This window comes from Ovis aries, chromosome 8 (assembly GCF_016772045.2).
Source record: "Ovis aries strain OAR_USU_Benz2616 breed Rambouillet chromosome 8, ARS-UI_Ramb_v3.0, whole genome shotgun sequence".
Lineage (NCBI taxonomy): Eukaryota > Metazoa > Chordata > Mammalia > Artiodactyla > Bovidae > Ovis > Ovis aries.
In genome coordinates this window covers 12482334-12505932 of record NC_056061.1, presented here as the reverse complement: position 1 = coordinate 12505932, position 23599 = coordinate 12482334, and the positions used below count along the sequence as shown (strand labels likewise).

General features: G+C 38.8%; 1 protein-coding gene across 3 annotated transcripts in view; it reads left to right on the top strand.

Annotated features, from left to right (window-relative positions):
- TRMT11 (tRNA methyltransferase 11 homolog) overlaps nt 1–21012 on the top strand; it is a 63815-nt gene extending 42803 nt beyond the window's left edge. For 2 of the 3 annotated variants that reach the window (XM_004011138.6, XM_042253205.2), the window contains exon 13: nt 17983–21012. In XM_004011138.6, the coding sequence (XP_004011187.1) occupies nt 17983–18114 (132 nt within the window). In that variant the 3' untranslated portion in view covers nt 18115–21012. Of the gene's footprint in view, nt 1–2445; nt 2526–17982 lie in introns of those variants that run through there. The other variant, XM_060419202.1, reaches the window with a different exon arrangement.
- Nucleotides 21013–23599: the final 2587 nt, after the last annotated feature.

Sequence of the window (23599 nt, the reverse complement as noted above, 5' to 3'; positions counted from 1 at the left end):
TGTCAAGAGGCTCTTTAGTTCTTCTTTGCTTTGTGCCATAAGGGTGGTGTCATCTGCATTTCTGAGGTTATTGGTATTTCTCCTGGCATTCTTGATTCCAGTTTGTGCTTCATCCAGCCCAGCGTTTCTCATGATGTTCTCTGCATATAAGTTAAATAAGGGTGACAATATACAGCCTTGACATATCCTTTCCCAATTTGGAACTGGTCTGTTCCATGTCCAGTTCTAACTGTTGCTTCCTGACCTGCATATAGGTTTCTCAAGAGGCAGGTCAGGTGGTCTGCTATTCCCGTCTCTTTCAGAATTTCCCAGAGCTTGTTGTGATCCACATAGTCAAAGGCTTTGGCATAGTCAATAAAGAAGAAATAGATGTTTTTCTGGAACTCTCTTGCTTTTTCAGTGATCCAGCAGATGTTGGCAATTTGCTCTCTGGTTCCTCTGCCTTTTCTAAATCCAGCTTGAACATCTGGAAGTTCACAGTTCACATACTGCTGAAGCCTAACTTGGAGAATTTTGAGCATTACTTTACCAGAGTGTGAGATGAGTGCAATTGTGTGGTAGTTTGAGCATTCTTTGGCATTGCCTTTCTTTGGGATTGGAATGAAAACTGACCTTTTCCAGTCCTATGGCCACTGCTGAGTTTTCCAAAATTGTTGGCATATTGAGTGCAGCACTTTCACAGCATCATCTTTTAGGATTTGAAATAGCTCAACTGGAATTCCATCACCTCCACTAGCTTTGTTTGTAGTGATGCTTCCTAAGGCCCATTTGACTTTGCATTCTAGGATGTCTGGCTCTAGGTGGGTGATCACACCAACGTGATTATCTGTGTCATGAAGATCTTTTTTGTACTGTTCTTCCGTGTATTCTTGCCACCTCTTCTTAATATCTTCTGTTTCTGTTAGGTCTGTGCCATTTCTGTCCTTTATTGTGCCCATCTTTGCACATATATATTACATCTTTATCCATTCATCTGTCAGTGATAGGTTACTTTTATATGTTGGCTGTTGTAAATAATACTGCCTTGAAAGTGGGGTTGTATATATCTTTTCAGGTTAGTGTTTTGAGTTTCTTAAGATAAATTCCTAGAAGTGGAATTGCTGGTTCATGTGGTAGTTCTGTTTGTAAGTTGCAGGATCTTCATACTGTTTTCCATTGGAGGAGGCAATGGCAACCCACTCCAGACCTCTTGTCTGGAGAATCCCATGGACAGAGGAGCCTGGTGGGCTGCAGTCCATGGGGTCGCTAGGAGTCGGACACGACTGAGCAACTTTACTTTGACTTTTCGCTTTCATGCATTGGGGAAGGAAATGGCAACCCAATCCAGCGTTCTTGCCTGGAGAATCCCAGGGACGGCGGAGCCTGTTGGGCTGCCATCTATGGGGTCGCACAGAGTCGGGACACGACTGAAGCAACGCAGCAGCAGCAGCAGCAGCAGCCTGCTTTCCATAGTGGCTGCACAAATTTACCTTCCTTCCAGCAAAGCACACAGGTTCCCTTCCATTTGTATCCTCACCAACGCTTGTTATTTCCTTTGAAGAACGGCTATTCTAACAGGTGTGAGATGTTATCTGATTGTGGTTCTGATTTGCATTCCCTAATTAGTCATGTTAAGCATCTTTTCAGGTATCCATTACCTATGTGTTGTCTTTCAGCTCTTTGGGTTTTTGATTTTTTTTTTTGGCAATTCCATACAAATTTTAGAATTGTTCCATTTCTTTGAAAAGTACCATTAGAAATTTGATTGGGATTGCACTGAACCTGTAGTATGGACATTATAACAATATTAAAATTTCCAGTATGGAATGAGTATGGAATACTTTTCTATTTATTTGTGTTGTCTTTAGTTTCTTTCATCAGTGTCATAGTTTTCAGATTTTTACCTCCCTGGTTAAATTTATTCCTAGGTATTTTCTTCTTTTTGATGTAATTGTAAACGGGATTGTTATGTTTCTCATAGTTTGTTAGTATATAGAAATACAACTTATTTTTGTATATTGATTTTTGTATTTTGCAGCTTTACTGAATCTGAAACTTCACAGTTTATTGTCTCTAACAGTTTTTGGTGGAAGTCTTCAGGGTTTTCTATATGTATTATCACATCATCTACAAATGGTGACAGTTTTGCCTTTTCCTTTCCATTTTGGATGCCTTTTATTTCTTGTTCTTGCCTAATTGCTTTGGTTAGCACTTTCAATACTGTATAGAATAAAATTGTCAAGATTGGGCATCCTTGTCTTGATCTTAGAAGACAAGCTTTAAGCTTTTCATTCTTGAGTATAGGCTTATCATATGTGGCCTTTATTATGTTGAGGTATATTCCCTGTATACCTGCTTTGTTGACAGTTTTTTTTTTTTTTATCGTGAGTGGATGTTGAATTTTGTCAGGTGCTTTTTCTGTATCTACTGAGATGATCATATGATTTTTATCCTCCTTTTGTTAAGGTGGTGTGTCATGTTGATTGATCTGTGAGGATTAACCTGTTGCAGCCCCAGAACTGTTGCCTGAATCCCACTTGATCATGGTATATGATTTTTTAAATGTATTGTTGAGTTTGGGTCAGTAATATTTTGTTAAGGAGTTGTGTATTCATCAAGGATATAGCCTGTAATTTCTTTTGTTGTGGTATCCTTGTCTGGTTTTGGGTATAGCTGGGCTTGTAGAATGAGCTTGGAATTGTTCCCTCATCTTCTGTATTTTGAATGGTTTGAAAAAGTTGGTATTAATTCTTCTTTGAATGCTTGGTAGAAATCACCGAATGAAGCTCTCTGGTCCTCTGCTTTTGTATGTTGAGAAGCTTTTGATTACTAGTGCAATCTCTATTGATTTCCCTGCTGGCTCAGATGGTAAAGAATCCTCCTGCAGTACAGAAGACCGGGGTTTGATCCCTGGGTAAGGAAGATCCCCTGGAGAAGGGGATGGCTGTGCTGTGCTATGCTTAGTTGCTCAGTTGTGTCCGACTCTTTGTGACCCCATGGACTGTAGCCAGCCAGGCTCCTCTGTCCATGGGGATTCTCCAGGCAAGAATGTTGGAGTGGGTTGCCATGCCCTCCTCCAGGGGAACTTCCCCACCCAGTGATCGAACCCGGCTCTCCCACTCTTTACTGTCTGAGCCACCAGGGAAGCCCAGGGAATGGCTCCCTAGTCCAGTGTTCTTGCCTGGAGGATTCCATAGACCGAGGAGCCCGGTGGCCTGCAGTTTATGGGGTTGCAGAGTCAGACACGACTGTGCGACTAGCACTTACCCTGTCACTTTTTCAGTCCTCTTAGTAATTGGTCTGTTCAGATTTTGTGTGTCCTCATGACTCAGTCTTAGAAGGCATTTCTAGGAACTTACTAGAATTCTTCAGAAGTCTTTCTAAGAATGTATCCCATTTCTTCTAGATTGTATAATTTGTTGGCATGTAACAGTGGTCTCTTGTCCTTGCTTTTTCCCCTATGGTGTCAGGTTAAAGTCTCTTCTTTCAATTCTGATTTTACTTATTTGAGCCTTTTTTATTTTTAATGAGTGGTTAAAGGCTTACCAGTTTTTGTCTTTTCAAGGAACCGGCTCTTAGTGTCATTTACCTTTTCTATTATCCTTTTAGTCTCTATTTCATTTATTTCTGCTCTGGCCTATATTGCCTTCTACTCTGGGCTTATTCCTCTTTTTCTAGTTTGTTGAGGTATAAAGTTAGGTTGTTTATTTAATGCTTATTTTAATATGTTTGAAAAATTAATATTGCCAATAGATTTTTCAGTTTTAAGTCTTGATATTAGAAAATACAGTGAATGACATCAGCAGTTGTTACTTTGTGGCCTCCATAAAAAGTGCACCATATGATGGTTATGAAGGCTTGAAGTGCTATTCTAAAGAGTTGGAAGGAGAGCAGTCTAGAGAAAAGGCTTAAGAATTAATGGAGCCACATGATAAACCAGTCATTTCTGTTTTAATGACAGAATTAAAACCCATTGTGGACCATTTCACGCTTGCTTTCCTCCGAGTTTCATTTGTTTAAGAAAGTCTGGTATTTTTTTGATAGATTTATATTTCCCCAAGCAAATTTGATACGCAGAAGAAGAAATAGAGGATGATCTAAGGATGCTTCTGAGAATATTTCTGCTATCTAAAAACAAAGGCAGTTTCCTGAGATATTTTTAATATTTAATATTTTACTTTTGTCCTTTCAAATTAATTTATAAAGTAAGGAAATCCTGTTGCTCGAGTAATTTTTTGAAATGTCCTTCCCTTTATAAGATCAAATTTAATCAGTGAGTTTTAATTTGCATGGAGTTTATTATAACTGGAATTACTTTGTCATGTTGAATTAGTCATGTTTGGCTTTTAATTAATTGCTTCATTTCTACCTTCTGTTTGCATGGAGAGGAGTGTATATAATTGCAGCAAGATCCCAGTCCTTTATAATGAAAGTGATGACATAAAATTGTCAAACAGTTCTCATGTACATCTAACAAATTATTCTTGACCTTGTTCAGTGTTGTTGACTTTGGCAGTGGAAGACTATTAATTTTAGGTTTTTACACTTTTGTATACTGTCTCTTCATTTTTGATTTGTCACTTGTTAGGATTAACTTCAGTATAACTTTTGGCCCAGCTGATCTGTTGTTATAAAGTGTTCTCCCTCTCTCCCCTTTTAAAATGTAAACATAAGTCATATATGTAAAAAATATCTAAAGAGTATAGATAGTTCATAAAATTTTGTATCTTTATTGGCTATGGTTTTTAGACTTACTGAACATTGGTAGGAAGAAAATTCTTGCTGACTGTGTTAAAATATGAAAATGCATGCTAAGAAAAGCCAGTTTTTTGTTATTATTCCCTGTTGTTACAGTTTGAAAGCTGAATGAATGACAAATAGCCCTTTTATAAGGCTTAATTTTTTGCAGCAGTTTCACATCAATTTGACCTTATTATTGTTGCATATGGTTAGAGATGAGGAAGTGCCCAAGGCCTAGCCCAGTCTGCTTAAGTAGGAAGTAGCCAGTTTGAGAGCAAAACTCCTCCTTTGTACCTGAAATTCTATATCCTTTTTTCAACATCATGTTGCCTTTTTACCAAAACACAATCTTGCCTTTAGAATATGCCAAGATTAAAAGGCAGACATTCTTGAGTGGCATGTTACAAGTTTCTTTTCCCCCTCCTCATGTGGCCGTGGTAGAATGTGACTTGTACGAGAACTAATTTTTCCTGCTGATACAACGTGTAGTCAGTGCGGCCATATATAGCTGTGGTCATAGTGGCTACTCGTATAAAATATTTTTCTCATATAAAATTCATAGGAGAAAAATGCTGATCTCTAGAGTTATCCAGAAGAATATGAGTACAGTAGTTTGTCTTCAGTGAAAATTACCCAAAATAATACTCGGTGTTCTATACCAGTGTACTTGAACAGACCAATGCGTGCGTACCCAAGACAGCCATTTTCAAGATCTCCTTGAAAATTTTTTTTTAAACGTTCATACAACTCTTATATGCTGTAAAAGTACTTGGTTAAATATAAGAAAATTATCTTAAATTGCCGTCACACTAAATAGGCCATCATATGCCCTATTTCAGGGCAGGAAATGGCAACCCACTCCAGTACTCCTGCCTGGAAAATTCCATGGATGGAGGAGCATGGTAGGCTACAGTCCATCAGGTCACAAAGAGTCAGACACGACTGAGCAACTTCATTTTCTTTCTTTCTGTAGTTCCTTTTGGAGAAGGAAATGGCAAGCCACTCCAGTGTTCTTGCCTGGAGAATCCCATGGACAGAGGGGCCTTGTGGGCTACAGTCTATGGGGTTGCAGAGAGTTGGACATGACTAAGCAACTAACACGGAGAAGGCAATGGCACCCAACTCCAGCACTCTTGCCTGGAAAATCCCATGGGTGGAGGAGCCTGGTGGGCCACAGCGACTTCAGTTTCACTTTTCACTTTCATGCATTGGAGAAGGAAATGGCAACCCACTCCAGTGTTCTTGCCTGGAGAATCCCAGGAACGGGGGGAGCCTGGTGGGCTGCCGTCTGTGGGGTCACACGTCTGTGGGGTCGCACAGAGTCGGACATGACTGAAGCGACTTAGCAGCAGCAGCAGCAGCAGCAGCAAACAACTAACACACATGCCCTATTTATTTGTGGCTTATTTACTTGACATCCTGCCTTACCCTGCTGGTGATTTGAAAACTACTGAAGTATGAGTAAATTAATTTTAGATATCACTGACATTAATTTAGACTAAAGTTATAGTGTGAGTCAGTTGTCTTTTTTTTTTTTTTTTTAGTAGCTAGGCAGTATAGTTCACATGACTTAAAACAGAGAATATTGGGAGGTCATAGTGGCAGGTGGTGAAAGTTAATATAATTTTTTATTTTGGACCAAATGAAAGAGTCCTGTAACATGAAGCCTATGAATGCTTCATTAATCATAATGGAAGGTGGCCAAAACCGAAAGACTTGACTGAAAGATTTTAAAGCTGTGGAGGGAGAAAACAGCCATTAACATACCACTAACAACAACAGTGGGTTGTTTTTTTTTTTTTTTTTTTTACAACAGTGTTTTAAATGAGGAAGCAAGAGAAGAGAAACTGAGGTCACTTGTTTGAGAAAATGACTTATGGATGGCTTGAAGTGGAAGAAATTTGGCTTCGTATAAGTAGTGGCCTTTTAGAATGATAGTAGTGTCACTAATCATAAACTCTGGCGTTCTGCTAACTTCATGCCTGTGCCTGTTTCCATGATGCACTACCCTCTCCCAGGATCAGTGTTGTTGATTGTTTTTTCCTTAGGCAGCCATTTGAATTAAAGATTGTCTCTTCCTGTTGACCTTTCTTTCTGAAATATTTTGTTTTTTTGCCTATCCCTTGCCAGGGTGATTGGGTATTTTCCTTTCGATCAGAGAGGAAAGATTAAAAATTAGATATGAAGTATTTCGATCCTAAGCCTAGTGGGAAATAGATGCTGCTTCGTTTATCAGTGACAAAAATAAGACAGAATGACACTAAGAACGTGGTAGTGGGATATGAACTCAGTCTGTGTCTTAGTACAATACAGTATTCATTAACATTAAAATGTGTGTGTGTGTGTGTGTGTGTGTGTGTGTAAGAGAGAGAGGTCAAGGAACAGAGATGGAGAGAGAATCTTCCAAATTATTTTGCAGTAGAAATCAAAAGGAAGCTATTTGCATTATTTTAAAATTATAGTTCAACTTGAGGTGTTTATAAAAGGCTTATAACCACAGATAGAAGACTGATGATGCTATATATCGTATTAATTCAGATTTAAGGATCATGCCATCTACTTACCAAGTGAATTACTTTTGCTATTAATGGTAGTTTCCCTTGAATTTAAATTTGAGAGAGTCATCATTTGACTTTTTCTTTTATATTTCTGCAACTAAATGACTTCGCCAGACCGGATTTTCTGTTAAATTAATGCTATCACAATATTTTGAAATTACTGTTTCTGGTAAACCAGGTAAAAACAAAACTCTGTCCCCTACTTCCTCCAAGAAGGAATCATTTAAGATACCTGGGTCTTTCTACTTATGATGCTACTTGGATATAACTCTATTTGCAGGGAAAAGCAGTTCTCTGATGGCAGAGGGAGCATTCGTCTTCATGTTCCAGCTCTAGTGTTCATATTTTCAAACCATGACAGTAAAACTGTCTTTAATGTATTGCTCTTACAGAATCTTAGGCAGAGGTCATTTGCAAACTTTAAAGTGTGATCTGGGAGTCCAAGGCATGAATGGTTTAGGGAAATGAGAAGTGTATGTTCAGAGTCAGCGTAATCCTCTGGAGCTTTTTTTAAAAATAATTCTCAAATGACACATTTTCTGTTTTTTGTATTTTTATTTATCATATGGTTATTTAATTTATTATAATTGTAAATGACACATTTTCTGTTTTTTGTATTTTTGTTTATCATATGGTTGTTTAATTTAGAATTCTCTTCTTAGTATTTTTCAAATTCAAACACAGACTTGTCTTCTCACCGTATGACCCATCAAGAACCCAACCCTGAAACTTAATATGTAGTTTTTTGCCCCAATCCTAAGGGTACAGTTTAATGAATAATTATAAAGTAAACATTTCTGTAGTGACCACCAAGGTCAAAATTACGGAGTATTGGAGCATCCCACTTTTGTGGCTCTTTTTGGTCAAAAATACCTCCTCCCGCAGATATAAGCATTAATCTGGCTCTTATGGTAATCACCTCCTTGCTTTCCTTTGTAATATTATCACTATCCAGTTCATTGCTAAGCAAAATAATTATTTGTTTCTGATCTTTATATATATAAATGCACATGTATTTTTATTAATTTTAATGGGTTGTGGTGGTTTTAAAAAGTCCCCAGGAGATGAAGTGTCTCCACATTAAACAGGAGAGTTTGTATATGCATGTCTGTGCAGGCTTTGGCCTATGGCTCATCCTTTGCTGCTTAGAGTAGGTAAGATTCTTCTTAACTGTAACTAGCCATTAGACAGAGTAACTAATAAGTTGTCATTACATTTTCATCCTGTGCGTTGGCCTGTATTTTAATGTTTGGGGTTAAGTTTTGAATTTTATGAAGTTATAGGTTTTAGTGGTGAGCATGTAGAATATACTCATAGTTCTATATCATCATGATAGCACAGATATCCATGATGTGTTTTTTTACAGTTAGAAGTTATGTGTTGAGTGCCAGATGTCAAAGTTCAGTAATTGAATGTCACTCATTTTCAGAACTCTAGCTATAAAGATTTTTTAATATATTAAAATATTTTACCAGATTTTAGGTAACTTAATGCCTTACAGAGTAATTTTTTTTTACAAGTATAGATTATATGTGAATACCTAATTTAGGGAGGAAGATTTCCAACCCTTACCTTGTTCTCATTAAGAGTAATGCTAGAAGTTTCCCATAATAGTATTGGATGCCAGACTTTTGACCTGCTTGTCCTTGGTTTGGAAATGGCCTAGTGCTGTTTATAGTTGTATAACTTTAGCACAAGTGGTTTCTATAGCTACTGTCCAGTACCAGATGTAGAACAGTGGGAAGCTTTGATAAGGGGAGCAAGGATTTTTAAACAAAAGCCGGACATGGGTAATTACCCTGAAGCTGAACTGAGATCCATTATATTCAGCACTATCATTTACTTTTCATTTCACTCTCTGCTAATTATAAGAAGGAAAATCTATTGACTCTTTTCCTCTTCCATCTCTTTGCCTTCTTCCTCTCACCTTATTAAAGAATGTATATTATACCGTTAATCTGTTGCCTGAATCCAGAAGTTGGTCTTGACAAAATTAGGTGAGCATCACCGGTTTGGCTTTTATTACGATGACAGCATCATTGGTTTCCACTTACCATAGAATAAGTTTCATAAGCCATTTGTATCAAGTGTTTGCAGAGAAACTGCTATGTTATATAAACTGCTGCCACTTTGAGAATATAAATGACTTAAGGTTAATACTAGTGAGGTAGAAAAAATCATTATCTCATTATCAGGAATTGTCAGTTAAGTAAAAGGACAACTTAAACTTGACCTATAATTAAAATAGAAGGCATTTGGTTTTCTTCTAAATGGTTTTCAACTTCATCCCCAAAGTGATACCTTTCTAGGGGAAAGCTCTTGTTTTTAAACAGTAAATTAATTATAAATTGATGATTATCCTTAGGTATATTATTGGGGGATTCTTTAAAAGTCACTCTTTGGCAGAAAAGTGATGCTGTGAGAGAATTTTGGCTTCAGTTTAGAATGTGGGTAGGGAGTGGTGTGAGAGATGAGACTGTAGAATTAAGCAAGGGGATCCAGTTTGTAAGTAGAGGGTGGGCTGCAGGCAAGGAGGTTGAGGAAATTCATACCCCCTGACTCCTGTTTTTTCTGTATAAAGAAGGATATAAGTTTTTGTTGAGAGCGAATGGAAAAAGGACTGCGAAATGAGAAAGAAAACTGTCTTTTACTGGTTTTTACATTCGGGTATTTTTGTTGTGTTTTCTTTTTCTGACTTGATTGCGTGCTCCCTGAGGGGAAAGCCATGGCTTTCATCACTCAGCATGTGTTTATAGAACCACTTCTGTCATCTGCTGAGATAGAACAGACTAATGAAACATAGTTCTTACCCTTAGAGAACTTGGGGTGAGAGAAAGTTCGGTTCGGTAGTGGTCTGTGCAAGTTGCTATGTGAACACCAGTGGGCACCTCCCCGAGGAGATGGTGCTTGAGTCAAGAGCCAACATTCTCAGCAAAGGTACAGAGACACGAGAGGGGTGCGTTCAGGGAATTCTAGACATTGAAGCATGACTGAAAGTATTTGGGGAGAGGTGGTTGGAGATAAAGTGGAAAACCAGAGGCCTGCCTAGTGTTGAAGGTCTTTACCTACCAAAGAGTTTCAAGTTTATCCTATTGGCAATGGCGAATCCTGAGGGATGTGAGTTAGGAGAGTAACAGAGGTTCTTGTTTAGGAAGGTCACCCAGACTTTAATATGCAGGCAAGTTTTTGTTGTGGAAAGATGTCTGTGACACCAGCCTGGCGACTTCTGGTATGATCTTGTGAAGACAATGAGGCTGTCAACTAAGAAAGATAGAATATAGAGATTGTGGGAGAGACAGTGATATTGAGAGTTTCTGGGTAGGTGGATGTGGCAGGACCTGAAGACTGATTGAATGATTGGGGAAGGGAGACAGGTTGAAGGCTGACTTAGAAATCTGGCTTGGGGTGGCCGAGTAGGTGCAGGTATGTTACCCTTGCCCCTCCGTCCCAAAGGACAGGCGCAGTGCTGCTCCCCTGGCTACTGCAGGAGGCTTCCCGCTGGCTTCCTGCTTCTGCAGCTTCTCCCGTCACGTAGCTTGCACAGTAGCCAGAGTACCTTTCAGAGTGGAAGCAGATAATCAAACTCCCCTGTTTAAAATTCATCAATAACTTGCTATGAAATTTAGATCAAAATTCAGAATCCTTCACATAACCTTCAGGGCCAGCCTGACCTACTTCTAGCCGGTCTCTCCAATTTGATTTTGAGCCACCTTTCCATTCATTCTTCAAGCCTGAGCCACACTGGCCCGATTTCACTCCCCAGCATGTACTTAGCTCTCTCTAGTCTGAATGTTTTCACATTGTGTCTCCTCCCTCATTGTGTTCCTAGAATGCTTTCTTCCTGTCTCTTTTTATGAGTAAATTTGATTCATCCTTTAGGTCTCAGGTAAATGTCACTTCCTTTGGGAAGCTTTTCTTATTCATTTTCTTCTCTCCCATCCAACTAGGTATCTCCTTATATTTTTATGGTACCCTTTTCTTCCCAATATTTCATCACAGTTTGTAAGTATATGTTAGGGTGTATATTGTTTAATGTCTGTAACTCTGTGAATTAATGGAGTTTGACTGTTTTGCTCACTACTCGGTAAATATTTATGAAATAAATAGTAACTGTTCGGTGATTGGGGCCCTTCTGGAATAAAAGCAGTCAAATTCAACAGTATTTAAATCATCCATTTGAAGGAAGAGTAATACACTGAATTTTGTCATTACCCTGATGTCACTCCTGAAAAGTCAGTGATTTAGAAATAGTTTAATCCTATGATACCTAGGCCTTATTTCTTATGAGAAGCAACAAAAAAACAGGTGGATCGCTATACTGTGGAAATGAGAACACCTTCCTTCTAATTAAGGCGGAAATAACAAAGAAAGGCAGATCTCTGGGAGAAGATAGTAGTTAGAAGGATAGTTTTATGTAAGTGCAGTTCTCCGCTTTATTTTCTTTAAAGTGAGAAATTTTATGACATTCAGTTTGAGGACACTCTTGCAAATATATATTCTCCCAGATTAATCCAGAGTGTCATTAGTTCCATTTAAAGTGGCAGCTTCAGATGTTACTAGTTTTTTTTTCTTGAGGATTTTTTCCCATTTAAATTTAACATTTATTAAATTATAAGTAGCCAAAGTGCTTCCCTTTTGAAGTCTCTTTTTTTCTTTTTGATGCTCTACTTTTTTCCCAGGTGGCTCAGTGATAAAGAATTCTCCTGCAGTGCAGAAGATGCAGGTTGGATCCCTGGGTAGGGAAGATCCCCTGGAGGAGGAAATGGCAACCCACTCCAGTATTCTTGCCTGGGAAATCCCATGGACAGAGGAGCTGGGCAGGCTGAAGTCCATGGGGTTGCAAAGGAGTCAGACACAACCGAGCAACTCAGCAACTTTTGATGTAGAGTTAGTTGTAAAAATAAAGGTTAACTTGAATAAGGTGTGGTTTATGTACTTTTTATTGATTTTTCTGGAGAATAATTTGCAATTCTGGATTGGACATAAATGACAATGATAAAACACTTCAGAATCACTAAGGTAAATACGTGTTAGTATATTTCCACATCATTCTTCTAGAAATGATGTGAATAAATGCCAGTGCTCTCTGAAGGAAAACGGCTGTCCTGTTGGTGCTCTGTGGCTCTAGATGTTTGCAGCAACCAGGACTCAGACAGAGAGGGAAGTGGAGTGCTCCTGTCTGATGCATCGTGGTTAGCTGGACTTCAAATGCTCTTTACCCACATCAGGAAATACTATAAAGAATAATTTATCTGCTTCAGCCAGCAGGGGGCACTGTATACATAAAAAGTGCACGGCCAATTGTAAAGCTTCCTTTGATTTTTTTTTTTTTCCCTTGTCAATAGTGTTAAAATTCCTCGAGAAGTTTATGTTTAGAATTAGTAGTAGTGATAGGACTGGAAATTGGCTGGGTGGGACAGTGGTTAAAGGGGTTCTGTCTATAAAAGTTTAGAGATGAAATATGTATTACCATAATGTTGCTGTTGAGTAAAAAACAGCCTCAAAATGTCACACTCCATTTTGAACAACCCACTAATCTACCATGTAGGAAGTTAACTCTTTAACCACTGTTTTGATGTAGTATCTATTAAAAAAAATGTGACAGAAAAAGTATGTGCTTTAAAGCCTGATCTAGGCTACAATTCTGGCATTACTTACTAGCTATGTGACTTGTGGCAGATTATTTAAACTCTTGAAGTTTCTGTATGTGGAAAATTTAGATAATAATCTGCTGTGAAAAGATGCAGAAAATTAAATAATTCACTTCTGTCAAACACATAGCTATACATGTATATCAGTTGCTTTCTTAAATCAGAATTTGTATGTTTCTTGTCATAATTGCTATTTGTCTTACAAAGTTAAGTGATAGATCCGAAAGCTGTGTATTCCCATTATGTATCCAGAATTTTCCTACAGAAATTCTTGATTTCTGGTTATAAAAGTGATAAACAGTAAAATCAATAATCTTAGTATTTTATTCCTGTTTCCTCAAGTACTGACATGCCAAAATTTAACCAGTAGTCATCATATTTAAGAAAGGTGGTCTGTAATCTTTCATTGCCATAGTTTTTTTTTTGTTGGCATTTCCTAATTCTTTGTGTATGTGTATTTTCCATGCAGTATATCTTGCTTACTAAAAACTGGCATAACTCAGGTTTTATGATATATAGATGACATTATGACTGATAGTGATAGACAGATTGAGAAGTGTCAGAGAAACCAGAAATCAAACACTGGGGCAAGCTGGAGTTAGTGAGGGACTTCAAGGGTCGTGTTGCTTGAGGATGCTCTTCTCCCTTTTAAGTAAACTCTTGGCCTTTGAGATACTGAGTTGAAAAAAAAATCTGCAGATATTCTTGGTTGAGATGGGCAGGGAATGTGAATAGAGAAGAGTTATCAAAAGGTGATGAAAAATATGTGGAGTTGAATATCATCATCTCAAGTGTGATCCCTGGTAAACTGAACTAAAGATAGGTTGAAAGAGAGAGAGAAATAAGAAGAAAAACATTGACTTTGCTATTTTATTCAGCGTCAAGGTAACATAAGTTCTGAATGCTGCAAATGGTATTTTTCATAAGGACCAGAGTGTACTGTTCATAGGTGTGATATTTACATGTATCTATGTGGACCATAAATGTACTGAACCTATTATGTACAACATTTTGTGAACCACGTCTCTCCCACTTAGATGAAAATGGTAGTCAAAGTCCTGGAGTGTCTGGCTTGCCCTGAAGCAGACTTATGCTGTTAGTAATAGAACAGCACTTGCCAGATCCCTGGCTGAACAAGTGATTTGGAGCTTTGGGGTTCTCCAGGAGTTTTTGTTATGAATGTCTGATTTTGCAATCAGGGGGCAATCAATCCTTGCATAAGGAGGCATTCCAGTATAGGACTCACATTAAATCTTCTCTACTTCCTGGGAGATGAATAGGATCCCCTCTCCGCCCAAGACTTCCCTGGTGGCTCAGCTGGTAAAGAATCCACCTGCAATGTGGGAGACCTGGGTTCAATCCCTGGGTTAAGAAGATCCCCTGGAGAAAGAAACAGCTGGCTACCCACTCCAGTATTCTGGCCTGGACAGTTCCATGGACTATTATTACACGGGGTCGCAAAGAGTTGGACACGACTGAGTGACTATAACTTCACTGCCACCACACCCCCACCCTCGCCCCCGAAGAGGTTTCATTTCTAATAATAGTCTTTCCCCACTTTTCCAGTAGCATGTATTTCTCTGTCACTGGGTCTCTGTAGCACTGAGCATATGATCTGTTAAGAGGTTTAGTTTGCTTTTACTGTATTTTGAGTAAATCTTGAGGTCTAAACTAGTCAGATAAAGAATGCCATAGCTAGTACATGTTTTCTTGGTAATCATTCATTGGTATAGGGTATAATCATCACTTTGAGTTTTCCAGGCTTCTGCTGTTCATTCCTAGTCTCTGCCTCTGATCTTTACAGTCTTGTCTGTCTTTATCATCAGTTTGTCCTGTGTATATCCTTGAAATCAAAGGCAAGCTCTCTTGTTAAGCTCTCGGTTTGTCTTCTGAGGACACCTGTCTTGCATTGTGCTCTGACTTTCTCTCCTTCTTCCCCTCGTGAGCTGCATAGTTGGCAGTTGAGGTAGGTTAGGCGCAGGAGCGACTGAGCCCCAGTCAGTTCCTGGCCCATCCTGGTCTCAGCTGTCTTACCACACCTCTGCTTTTTAAGCTTGTACACTCGCATCACACATTTCTGTCCTGTCATACCCCTGCAGCCCTGGAACATTCGCTAAACTAGTCTGCAGTGCATTTTGGTGTAGAGGTGATCTTGCGTGGCTTAGAGGAGTCACAGGGAGAAGAATGGACAGAAGGCAGAACGGAAGGATCTCACTGCCTGATAGTGTTCTGATCCCTCTTGTTCAGAAGGGGAAAGTGAGAGGAGATTCAGCAAACTGATGTGAAATTGTATGTCACTCCCAAACGTTAAGGGAAAAGCATCAGCGTTGGGGAGAGTTTGGACTTGTTTGGATTCAACCAGAATGCTGGTGTAGTAGATTGCACTTTAGTAAGTTGTATTTGATCCCACTGTGGAAAATAGACTAGAGAGGGAGCCACAAAGGCAGGGCAACTGGCTATTCAGGAAAAAAGCAAGGAGAGATGAGGAAGGCTTAGACTGTAGTACTGGAGTTATACATGAAGAGGAGGAGTGGATGTGAAATATTTAGGATGTAGAACCTCAGGTTACAGGACTGACTCAACGTGAGAAAGAAAGGGAGAGCACTTTGACCCGGGTTTCTGATTTTGATGACTGGGTGGAGAATGACACAAAGAGCTGTGAGACGTAATAGCAGGAGAGATGTCACTGTGGACATCTGTTTATAACTAAGGTATTTCTGCCAGGATGAAACTCATGCCCTTCAGCAAGTAGACAAGTTTCCTAATGCTCTTATTTGATATATGGACAGCATGCAGAATACCTGGGGGAACAGATGAAGGCGTGACCTGTCCTTTCTTATGACTCCTCAGTCAGACGTTTGATCAGAGTTGGCATACGCAGAGGCTAAATGCTGGACCATTGTTCTGCCCTGCTGCTCTCCCATGTCTGGTTCTGAGATGTGGACCTTGAGTCCTCCTTTCAAGTCAACTGTCCTCCTAGGGTTAGGGCATCTGTGGCTCCTTACATCTCCTAGTAGGAAAATTTTGTGTCATTGAAGTAATTCTTTTAGTTAGTAGAACTAAGTTAATAGCAGTTCTGATCCAGTTCTCTTCCTTTCTGGGAGGCCTTTGTTTATCACATGCTTTGTTCCCAGAGATACTCCTGCTTCTTGAGTTGAGGAAAAAGTTAGCTCTTTGGAGGACAAAAAAAAAAAAAGTTCTCATTATGTTACATTTAAAGAGTGCAGTCCCTGGGTCTGATAGACCTGTGTTCAAATCCTACCTGTGTCACTTACTAGCTGTGTTTTCTTGGGCCTGTGCTCTTAAATAATTCATCTCTAGATGTGATAGTAGTGTGCTTATCTCTCAGAGGTGAGGAGTTTATATTAGATAGTGCTTATGAAGCATTTGAGCTTCCCTGGTGGCTCAAATGGTAAAGAATCTGCCTGCAATGCAAGGCACCCAGGTTCCATCCCTGGGTTGGGAAGACCCCCTGGAGGAGGGCAATGGCAACCCACTCCAGTATTCTTGCCTGGAGAATCCAGTGGATAGAGGAGCCTGACAGGGCTACAGTCCATGTGGTGGCAAAGAGTTGGACGCAACTAAGCAGCTAACAGTTCCACGTCTATGAAGCATTTAGGATGGGGTTGTGGGTATGTGTATCTGACTCTTTGCTGCTCCTTGCTCTGTAGTCCACCGGGCTCCTCTGTCCATGGGGTTTCCCAGGCAAGAATACTGGAGTGGGTTGTCTTTTTAGCTCATAATAAATACCACATAAATACCGTCTTTCTTTTGGAATTCTTTAATTTTTTACCTGTAGATAGGTAAAATTTCTTTTTAATCTTTTGACATTTATATAGCCTGAAGTTATAACCACCATCATGTTTTTATGTGCTTGCAAGGATTTGGAAGTATAGTATTCCTAGTGCCATAGAATTTAAGTAGCCACTTTTTTTTTTTTTTTTAATAAAATGAATCAGGAAATCTTGGCGTGTTTAATAATTTGTTTCTTTTGTGTGTGATTTTTAAAAAAGCATTCTCGGGCAAAATAGTTTCGAATAAACGAATCAGCCAAAATAACTTTATTTTGGCTAAACCTGGGCTATTATTAATATTAGATATGAGGGAAAGAATGAAGGTATTCATCTCATACAGGAATGAGGAAAAATACAGAATATTTTGAGGATTGTTATATTCCAAATATATTTGTAGATATTGTTTTATACTGAAACCAGAGTAACAAATTAGGCTTCATATTTTCTAACTGTGTCTCCTTGCCTGTTCTCCAAATCACACTAATCCTTGTGCAGTAGAATATGAACTTGCAGAAGGGCATGGGATATGCGGTTTTATTTCTAATTCGGTTTTTGTCACATTTTGAGGCGACGAGTGAAATTGACCAAGAAGCTGATGTGTCATTGTTTTCTGTCAGTCTTCTTATACTTTGGTTTTCTAAGCTGAAACATGACAGTCTGTATTCCTGGTTTCCTAAAGATCTGTCTGACCACTAGTCCTCACCTGTCTTTGAAGTCTCAGAGTGTGAAGACCACTTGTTTAGCCTGTATCTTCATCTACTGAGGTTAAAGTTGCCAGGAGTAGTTGACGTCATTAACCGAACGTGGACATATCCCCAAGCAGTTTTACTGACCTGTATGACATCATGCAGAGGTAGTAATTTGTTAGAATAGAAGCTTCTTTGCTCAGTGATTCTTATAGTCAAAGAAGGCTTCTGTCTGTGCTGAGCAAGGAATTGGAAGATGCTGGTGGCTGTCTGGACTAAAGTTGCGGGAGATGGTTCTCCCTGCTTTCCCTCTTACCCAGTAAGAGTATTTGTCTTCTTTGTGCAGAGGACCGTTGGGTGGATCAGGTGAGGTGAAGCAGGTGAAAGTACTTTGGATACACAAGCATGACCCAGATATAAAATGGTGGTATATTTCCAATTCAGATGTGATAAAGGGAAAACAACTCTCTGTATACCAGAGAGTGAGATTTTGCTTAAAGTAACTGCTTTGCTTGCAGGCTAACAAAAGAAGTAACTCAAACATCTTTATTTTTTGTATTTTCCAACCAACCAGAACCGGGACCAGTATTCACATCTGCTGAGTGATCACTTTCTGCTGTACCAAGGTCATAATTCCTTCCGTGAGAAATATTTCAGTGGGGTAACAAAAAGAATTGCCAAGGAGGAAAAATCTAGCCAGGAATGAAAATTTAAGATTTTTGACAACGGAGAAAGAATAAGGATTTGATAGAAAAGACATCTGGATGTGAATTTTCATGTATAATACAGAAAATGTACTGTTTTAAATAGCTTTATATAATAAAATACATTCTACAAAGTACAATTCTTTTAACGTTAGCTTTGTTTTATAGACTATTTTGTTGTATGTGTCTTTTGAACTTTAATTTATATTTGTACTTTCAAGTATTATGGAAATTGAAAACAGTTATATTTTTGGTAATTAATTTATAAAGGGAACTAATCACATTGACTTTTTAAACATAATCTGCTGGATATATTATAGGCAGTTAATAGTGGTTGAGAATTTGTTCATTAGGTAGACTTGTTTATTTTGTTTTTGATTGTAATTGTTTTACATTGTCATTGTCACTAATAAAGCTTACTGAGGATTTCTAAAATCATGTAGTATACAGAGGGGGTGTGATGATGGAAATGAACTTTTATTTATAAATCCCAGACAGATAAGTAGTAACAGTGATCATGCTAATAATGAGAAAGGCTAGGACCTGACAACCTAAAAAGATTCCAAACTCCTTGAGGCCTGTTCACATCTGAAGTTCGTCTGTACCTTGGATTTGCTTCTGCATTCCTAAACCTTGACTGTCGGTCAAGTTAACTACCCACAATTTTTGGTTTAGAAAGTAACTGATAGTTAAAGCAGTAACAACAACACAAATCCTTGATGGTTCCCTAATGGTATTAAGTCTAATCAGAGCTCTTTGAAATAGAAGCTATATTTTTCTTGAAGGAGAAACTTTGCTGAGTCCACATTGTGTCCATCATGAAAATATCTTGTTTGGAAACCACTATACCCATTAATTCAGGATGCTAATAGCTTTCCTGCTTTCAGTGGCCAAAGTACCTCAGCAGGGCGGCAGTAAATGAATCCTCTTTCTCTAACCAGAGCCTATTTTTATTTATGCTGTTATTATTATTTTAGTGTTACTGCTGGCTTTTATGGACTCACAATTTGAATGTGCATAGCTTAAGACTTCCAGAAGACCGGTGCTGCCCAAGCAGAAAGGGAGCAGGCCGTCTGCTACATCCTCCCTCTTTTTCTTGTTCTTCAGCTCTGAATTTCAGCAGAGCTCAAACAGTTCAGTGATTATTTTGTTTGGGTTTTTGGATGTGATTTGTGGTACACTGGGGAAAATCTAAAAGTATTCAAGAATGATTTATTTTCAGTATTTCTGTTGTAAACCGTCTCATTTAAAATTTTTGGAGGTTGTATGGGGAGTGAGTTTGAAAGTTTGTAGCTGACTAAATTTGGAATATGAAATTTTAGCCTTGCCTCGTTTTTTGGTTTTCACAAAAATTAGTCCAAATTAGTTCCAAATTAAATCTGGAAAAGTTGCAATGTTAATTTTAATCATTTGTTCTAAAAAAATGACCCTACCTTAAAAAAAATTCAAATTATTTCTTATTACCTCTAATGGAGGTATTCTACTCTTTAATTGTTCATTGTTGTGAGATTGTTTTCACTTGTTTTAAGGTCGGTACCCAAAAGTGAAAAAGAAACTAATCACTCTCAACCAATTTCGATTTTAGAGGTCACACGTCCTCTTATTCTAGAAAGAACAACTTTATTTTCTGGCATCAGGATCTGCATAAGTTGGAGAAGATCATTTCCAGGATTGCTTGAGTTTTATGTATATTCTTCATGCACTTTACTAGCAAGAATATCACCTAGCATAATGCCTGCATGTTAGGTAGTCCTGTAGTATGAATTTACAGTATAATCTGTGAGTGAACCTTAGGTGGTCTCTGGGCTGGCCTAGTTAATGTTCATAATATGACAGACTCTATAATTTTGCTCCTGGCATCTTGGTGGTGTTTCATCAGAAGTAACCTTCCCATCCATTCTGGTGGATTTTCTTTTCTTTTTTTCTGTGATAGCTGGGAGGGAATAGTGGAGTAGGTGGTCTTTGGGGTATTTAGACAAAGTGACCAGCAGATTAAAAAAAAAAAAGTTTCAAATCTCCTATAAATTTCTAGCTGCTTCCTGCCCAGGGTAACCCAGGTTTAGGCCTATTCACCGCTAACTTCCTTATGACTAATTCTTTAAATACAGAGATTGAGCAGTAAAATCTTTTCAAACTGTTTAAACTCTGGAAGGTAAGTCAGTGTTACAACTATTCCCTTATGGTGAAAATTCGCTTAAAATTTGATATATACTATACATTTAAGGAGAATAATGACTACAACTAAAGAAATTTATTTCAAGTTTGGTAGGGGAAGGTAGAGTATGAGTTAATGGACAGATTATAGTGAATGTGTTTACATTATCGAGTGAAAGATGTGCTTTAAAAGTTTGGGACAGAAACAACTGTTTAGGTAATATGTTTTATTATACTCAGGGATGACTTTTTTTTAACATCAGGAAATTAGATGTTAAGGTGGTTATCTAGATGCCAGTATAAGAAAATCTGACTCTTGAATCAAAGGCCTTAGTTGTTTGGGATAAAAAGAAATAACCCATGCTGGAAGTATTACCAGGTATTGCTAATCCCAGGAGATATGTAATAATGCATAATGTTTATGTTTTAAAGAGTGAAGGTGACATGTTTGGGGGAAAATGATCTTTCTACTGCATTCTAATCTCCCTTGTAAAAGCACTGTGGAACTAAACTGATGTTAATAGTTCAAATAGGGGGGAAAAATCCATTGTAGATAAAACAGGGCATAAATTAATTAATATGGAGCATAGGGATAGAAATGGGAGGTAATTGTAGCTAAGAACATTGATGATCTTATTGTTGATTTTTCTGTTTGACCAAAGGGAGTAAATTATACCAGAATAAGGACTTTGACAACTCACAAGAGCATATTTTTTCTCCATTATAAAGTTATTTAGAAAACTAAACACTTGTAAGGATCTTTTTTTATTACAAGAATTGTGTTCATAGAATAAGCAAAACCTGCTTTTATTTCCAACTCACTCACTCCCATTTTTCTCAGATATTTATCAAGTAATGTGGTTTATAATCCAAACCAAAAAAAAAAAGTGGTTTAATCCAGAACATACACATGGACACAGTAATACTAGGCTGATGATGTTTGTACTTTACTAAAACCTTGAGAGCGTCTGCAAAACAGAGTGGTTTGAGAGCATAAGGTCTAGAGTGTAAAGAATTGTGATGGAATGATAAACATATCTGTGATTCGGTCTAGCCATAGAATCATAGAGACAGCACATTCCTAGCAAAGCTCACTAGGGAACCTGACCCTCTTCCCTCAGTAGAGGTCTGCCTCAGGATGTTCATATGTTTCGCTAGGTAGGATAAGCAAGTTGACATTTAGGCATAACCAAGGCCAACCTGGAATTTGGCTGTTATCCCTTCCTTCATAAGCCATTGTAGACAGGCTTTTAGGGGGATGGAGGCTAAATTCTCATGGCAGTCTCCTAAGAAGCCTGGGTCACAGAACAAAATAGGCTTAAGAGATGAATGTTAAGATAAGCCCACTTCACTTTATGTAACTGCTAGTCCTATTTCTTGGGATATTAGGATGTTCTTAGTATATTTTTGTTCTAGCATTTGAATGTTCTTACTAAGATAATTATATCACAGTGATGCCAAATTGAATCACCCAAAAAGGAATCTGCTTTGACCTCTATGACTTTAAAATCTCTCCTTTAATCAAGCCTTCCCATCTCTCTCCTGAGGGCTTATCAGAAGAACTCTTATTTTGTCTAACATCCAGCAGTGGAGATTAGCTGGGCTTATGTGTGAAGTTAGTCAAATTTTAAAAATGGCTGAGGAGAAAATTAAAATTGGAAGTGAAATGGTACTTGGGTTGGGCTTCCATGGTCTGCCTAAGTATTGTATCTAATACGTTGTACATTTGTGAAGTGAATCAGGATGGTCAGAGCTGGTATTGGTGAACCTTTAAAAATCTGTAAAACCTCTTTAAACACTTGTAAGAATCTTTTTCTCCTAGAAGGATTGTATCCATAGAGTAGGTGAAGTCTGCTTTGATATTGGTTTGTTTATAAATCATGGACTGGAGTATCTCACAAGTTTGAGTGCTTCCAGCACAAACAGCAAAACTTTTTTTTTTGGTACATGTGTGAGCACCCTTGAAAGATAGAGACATAGTGTCTCCCCCTGCCTGCTCCCCCTTCTAAAAAATAGCAAAAGACTGGGCTCTTGTCAAAATTGAACACCTGAGCCAACCAACCTGATACTGCCAATGTGGAGTGAATCAAACAGACTCACCGTGATGAGAAGGGCCCAGCAAACCTCATTTGTCAGATGGAGTTGCTGTACTCAAGAATGCAACTGGCATAGCCCTACTTGCATCTTGGATTTAGATGAAAAGGTGGCAGCTATCCGTTTGGGGAAAATTTTGTCCCCCATTCCACATTGCCTGAAACAAAGGGAATGGCTCAATGGTCTCCTTGATTCTTAAAGGTTACATTTACGGTGGGTTAAAAATACTTTTACGTTACAGTTAGGCGCTTCCTCTAAGTGCCTTCTGCCTCTTCACTGAAGGGTCGGCCAGACTGAAACCTAGTTGCACAGTGCGCTGCCGTGGCCGCTCCGTTTTAGCACCAGGCACTCAGACCCGAAAATGGGTGTGGTTGACCTGGTCCATGGGCAAATCTCAAAGCTCTTCTCATAGTTCCAGCCAGTCCCCTCTTTGCTGAGACTTGTTATATTTTTACTGACTTTTAGGCTATTGCTGATGACCTATGGTTTGGTCCATCACTTGGAAAACTACAGATTGGTTGACTAAAGATACCCTTCCTTGGGGGCTACCAACAGCGGAAACAGACAGCTGGCTGCTGACAGCTGTCTGGGTCGTTCTCTGATGAAGCCAGCTAGAAGAAAGCTGTTGTCTGGGCCGACACCACCCAGATTGCCATCCTTGTGGCCTGGATCCAGCGTTGTCCCCCATGTGACTGCACACCCGCCAATATGTAGACTGGACACGAAGTAAAGGGCTGTGTTTCTGACGCAGAGCTACTGTTCGGTGCCAAACTTATGACTTCTGCCAAGAAATAGACCTGATTGCCTTGCGGTGAAGGAGGCCACGTTGCATGGAGTGTTGTCCAGCCTGCTCCTGGCAGATTGATGATTTCGGGTCTTTGCCCCCACTCTCAGAGCTGCTGCTTGTGTGTCACTGCTGTTGGCACTTTCTTCGGTTACAGCCTTGCTGTTCCAGTCTGATCAGTTGACTCCAGCCACATCACTTTGGCCCTTGAAACTAAGTGGTGTCACATGTTTGGCTTTCTGAACCATTGGTATGACAATGGTATTATACCTTTTATTGCAAAAGCCACTCAACCATGGGCTGATAGTCAAGGTATTTGATAGACTTTCCATGCTCCCTACCATCCACAGGCATCTGGAATTTTTGAGCTTTGGAAATTTTCTCTGCATTGTTCTATGTTTTCTCTGGCAGTCGTTTACCAAGCCTTCTCAGAAAGGCTTAGTAATACATGGCTC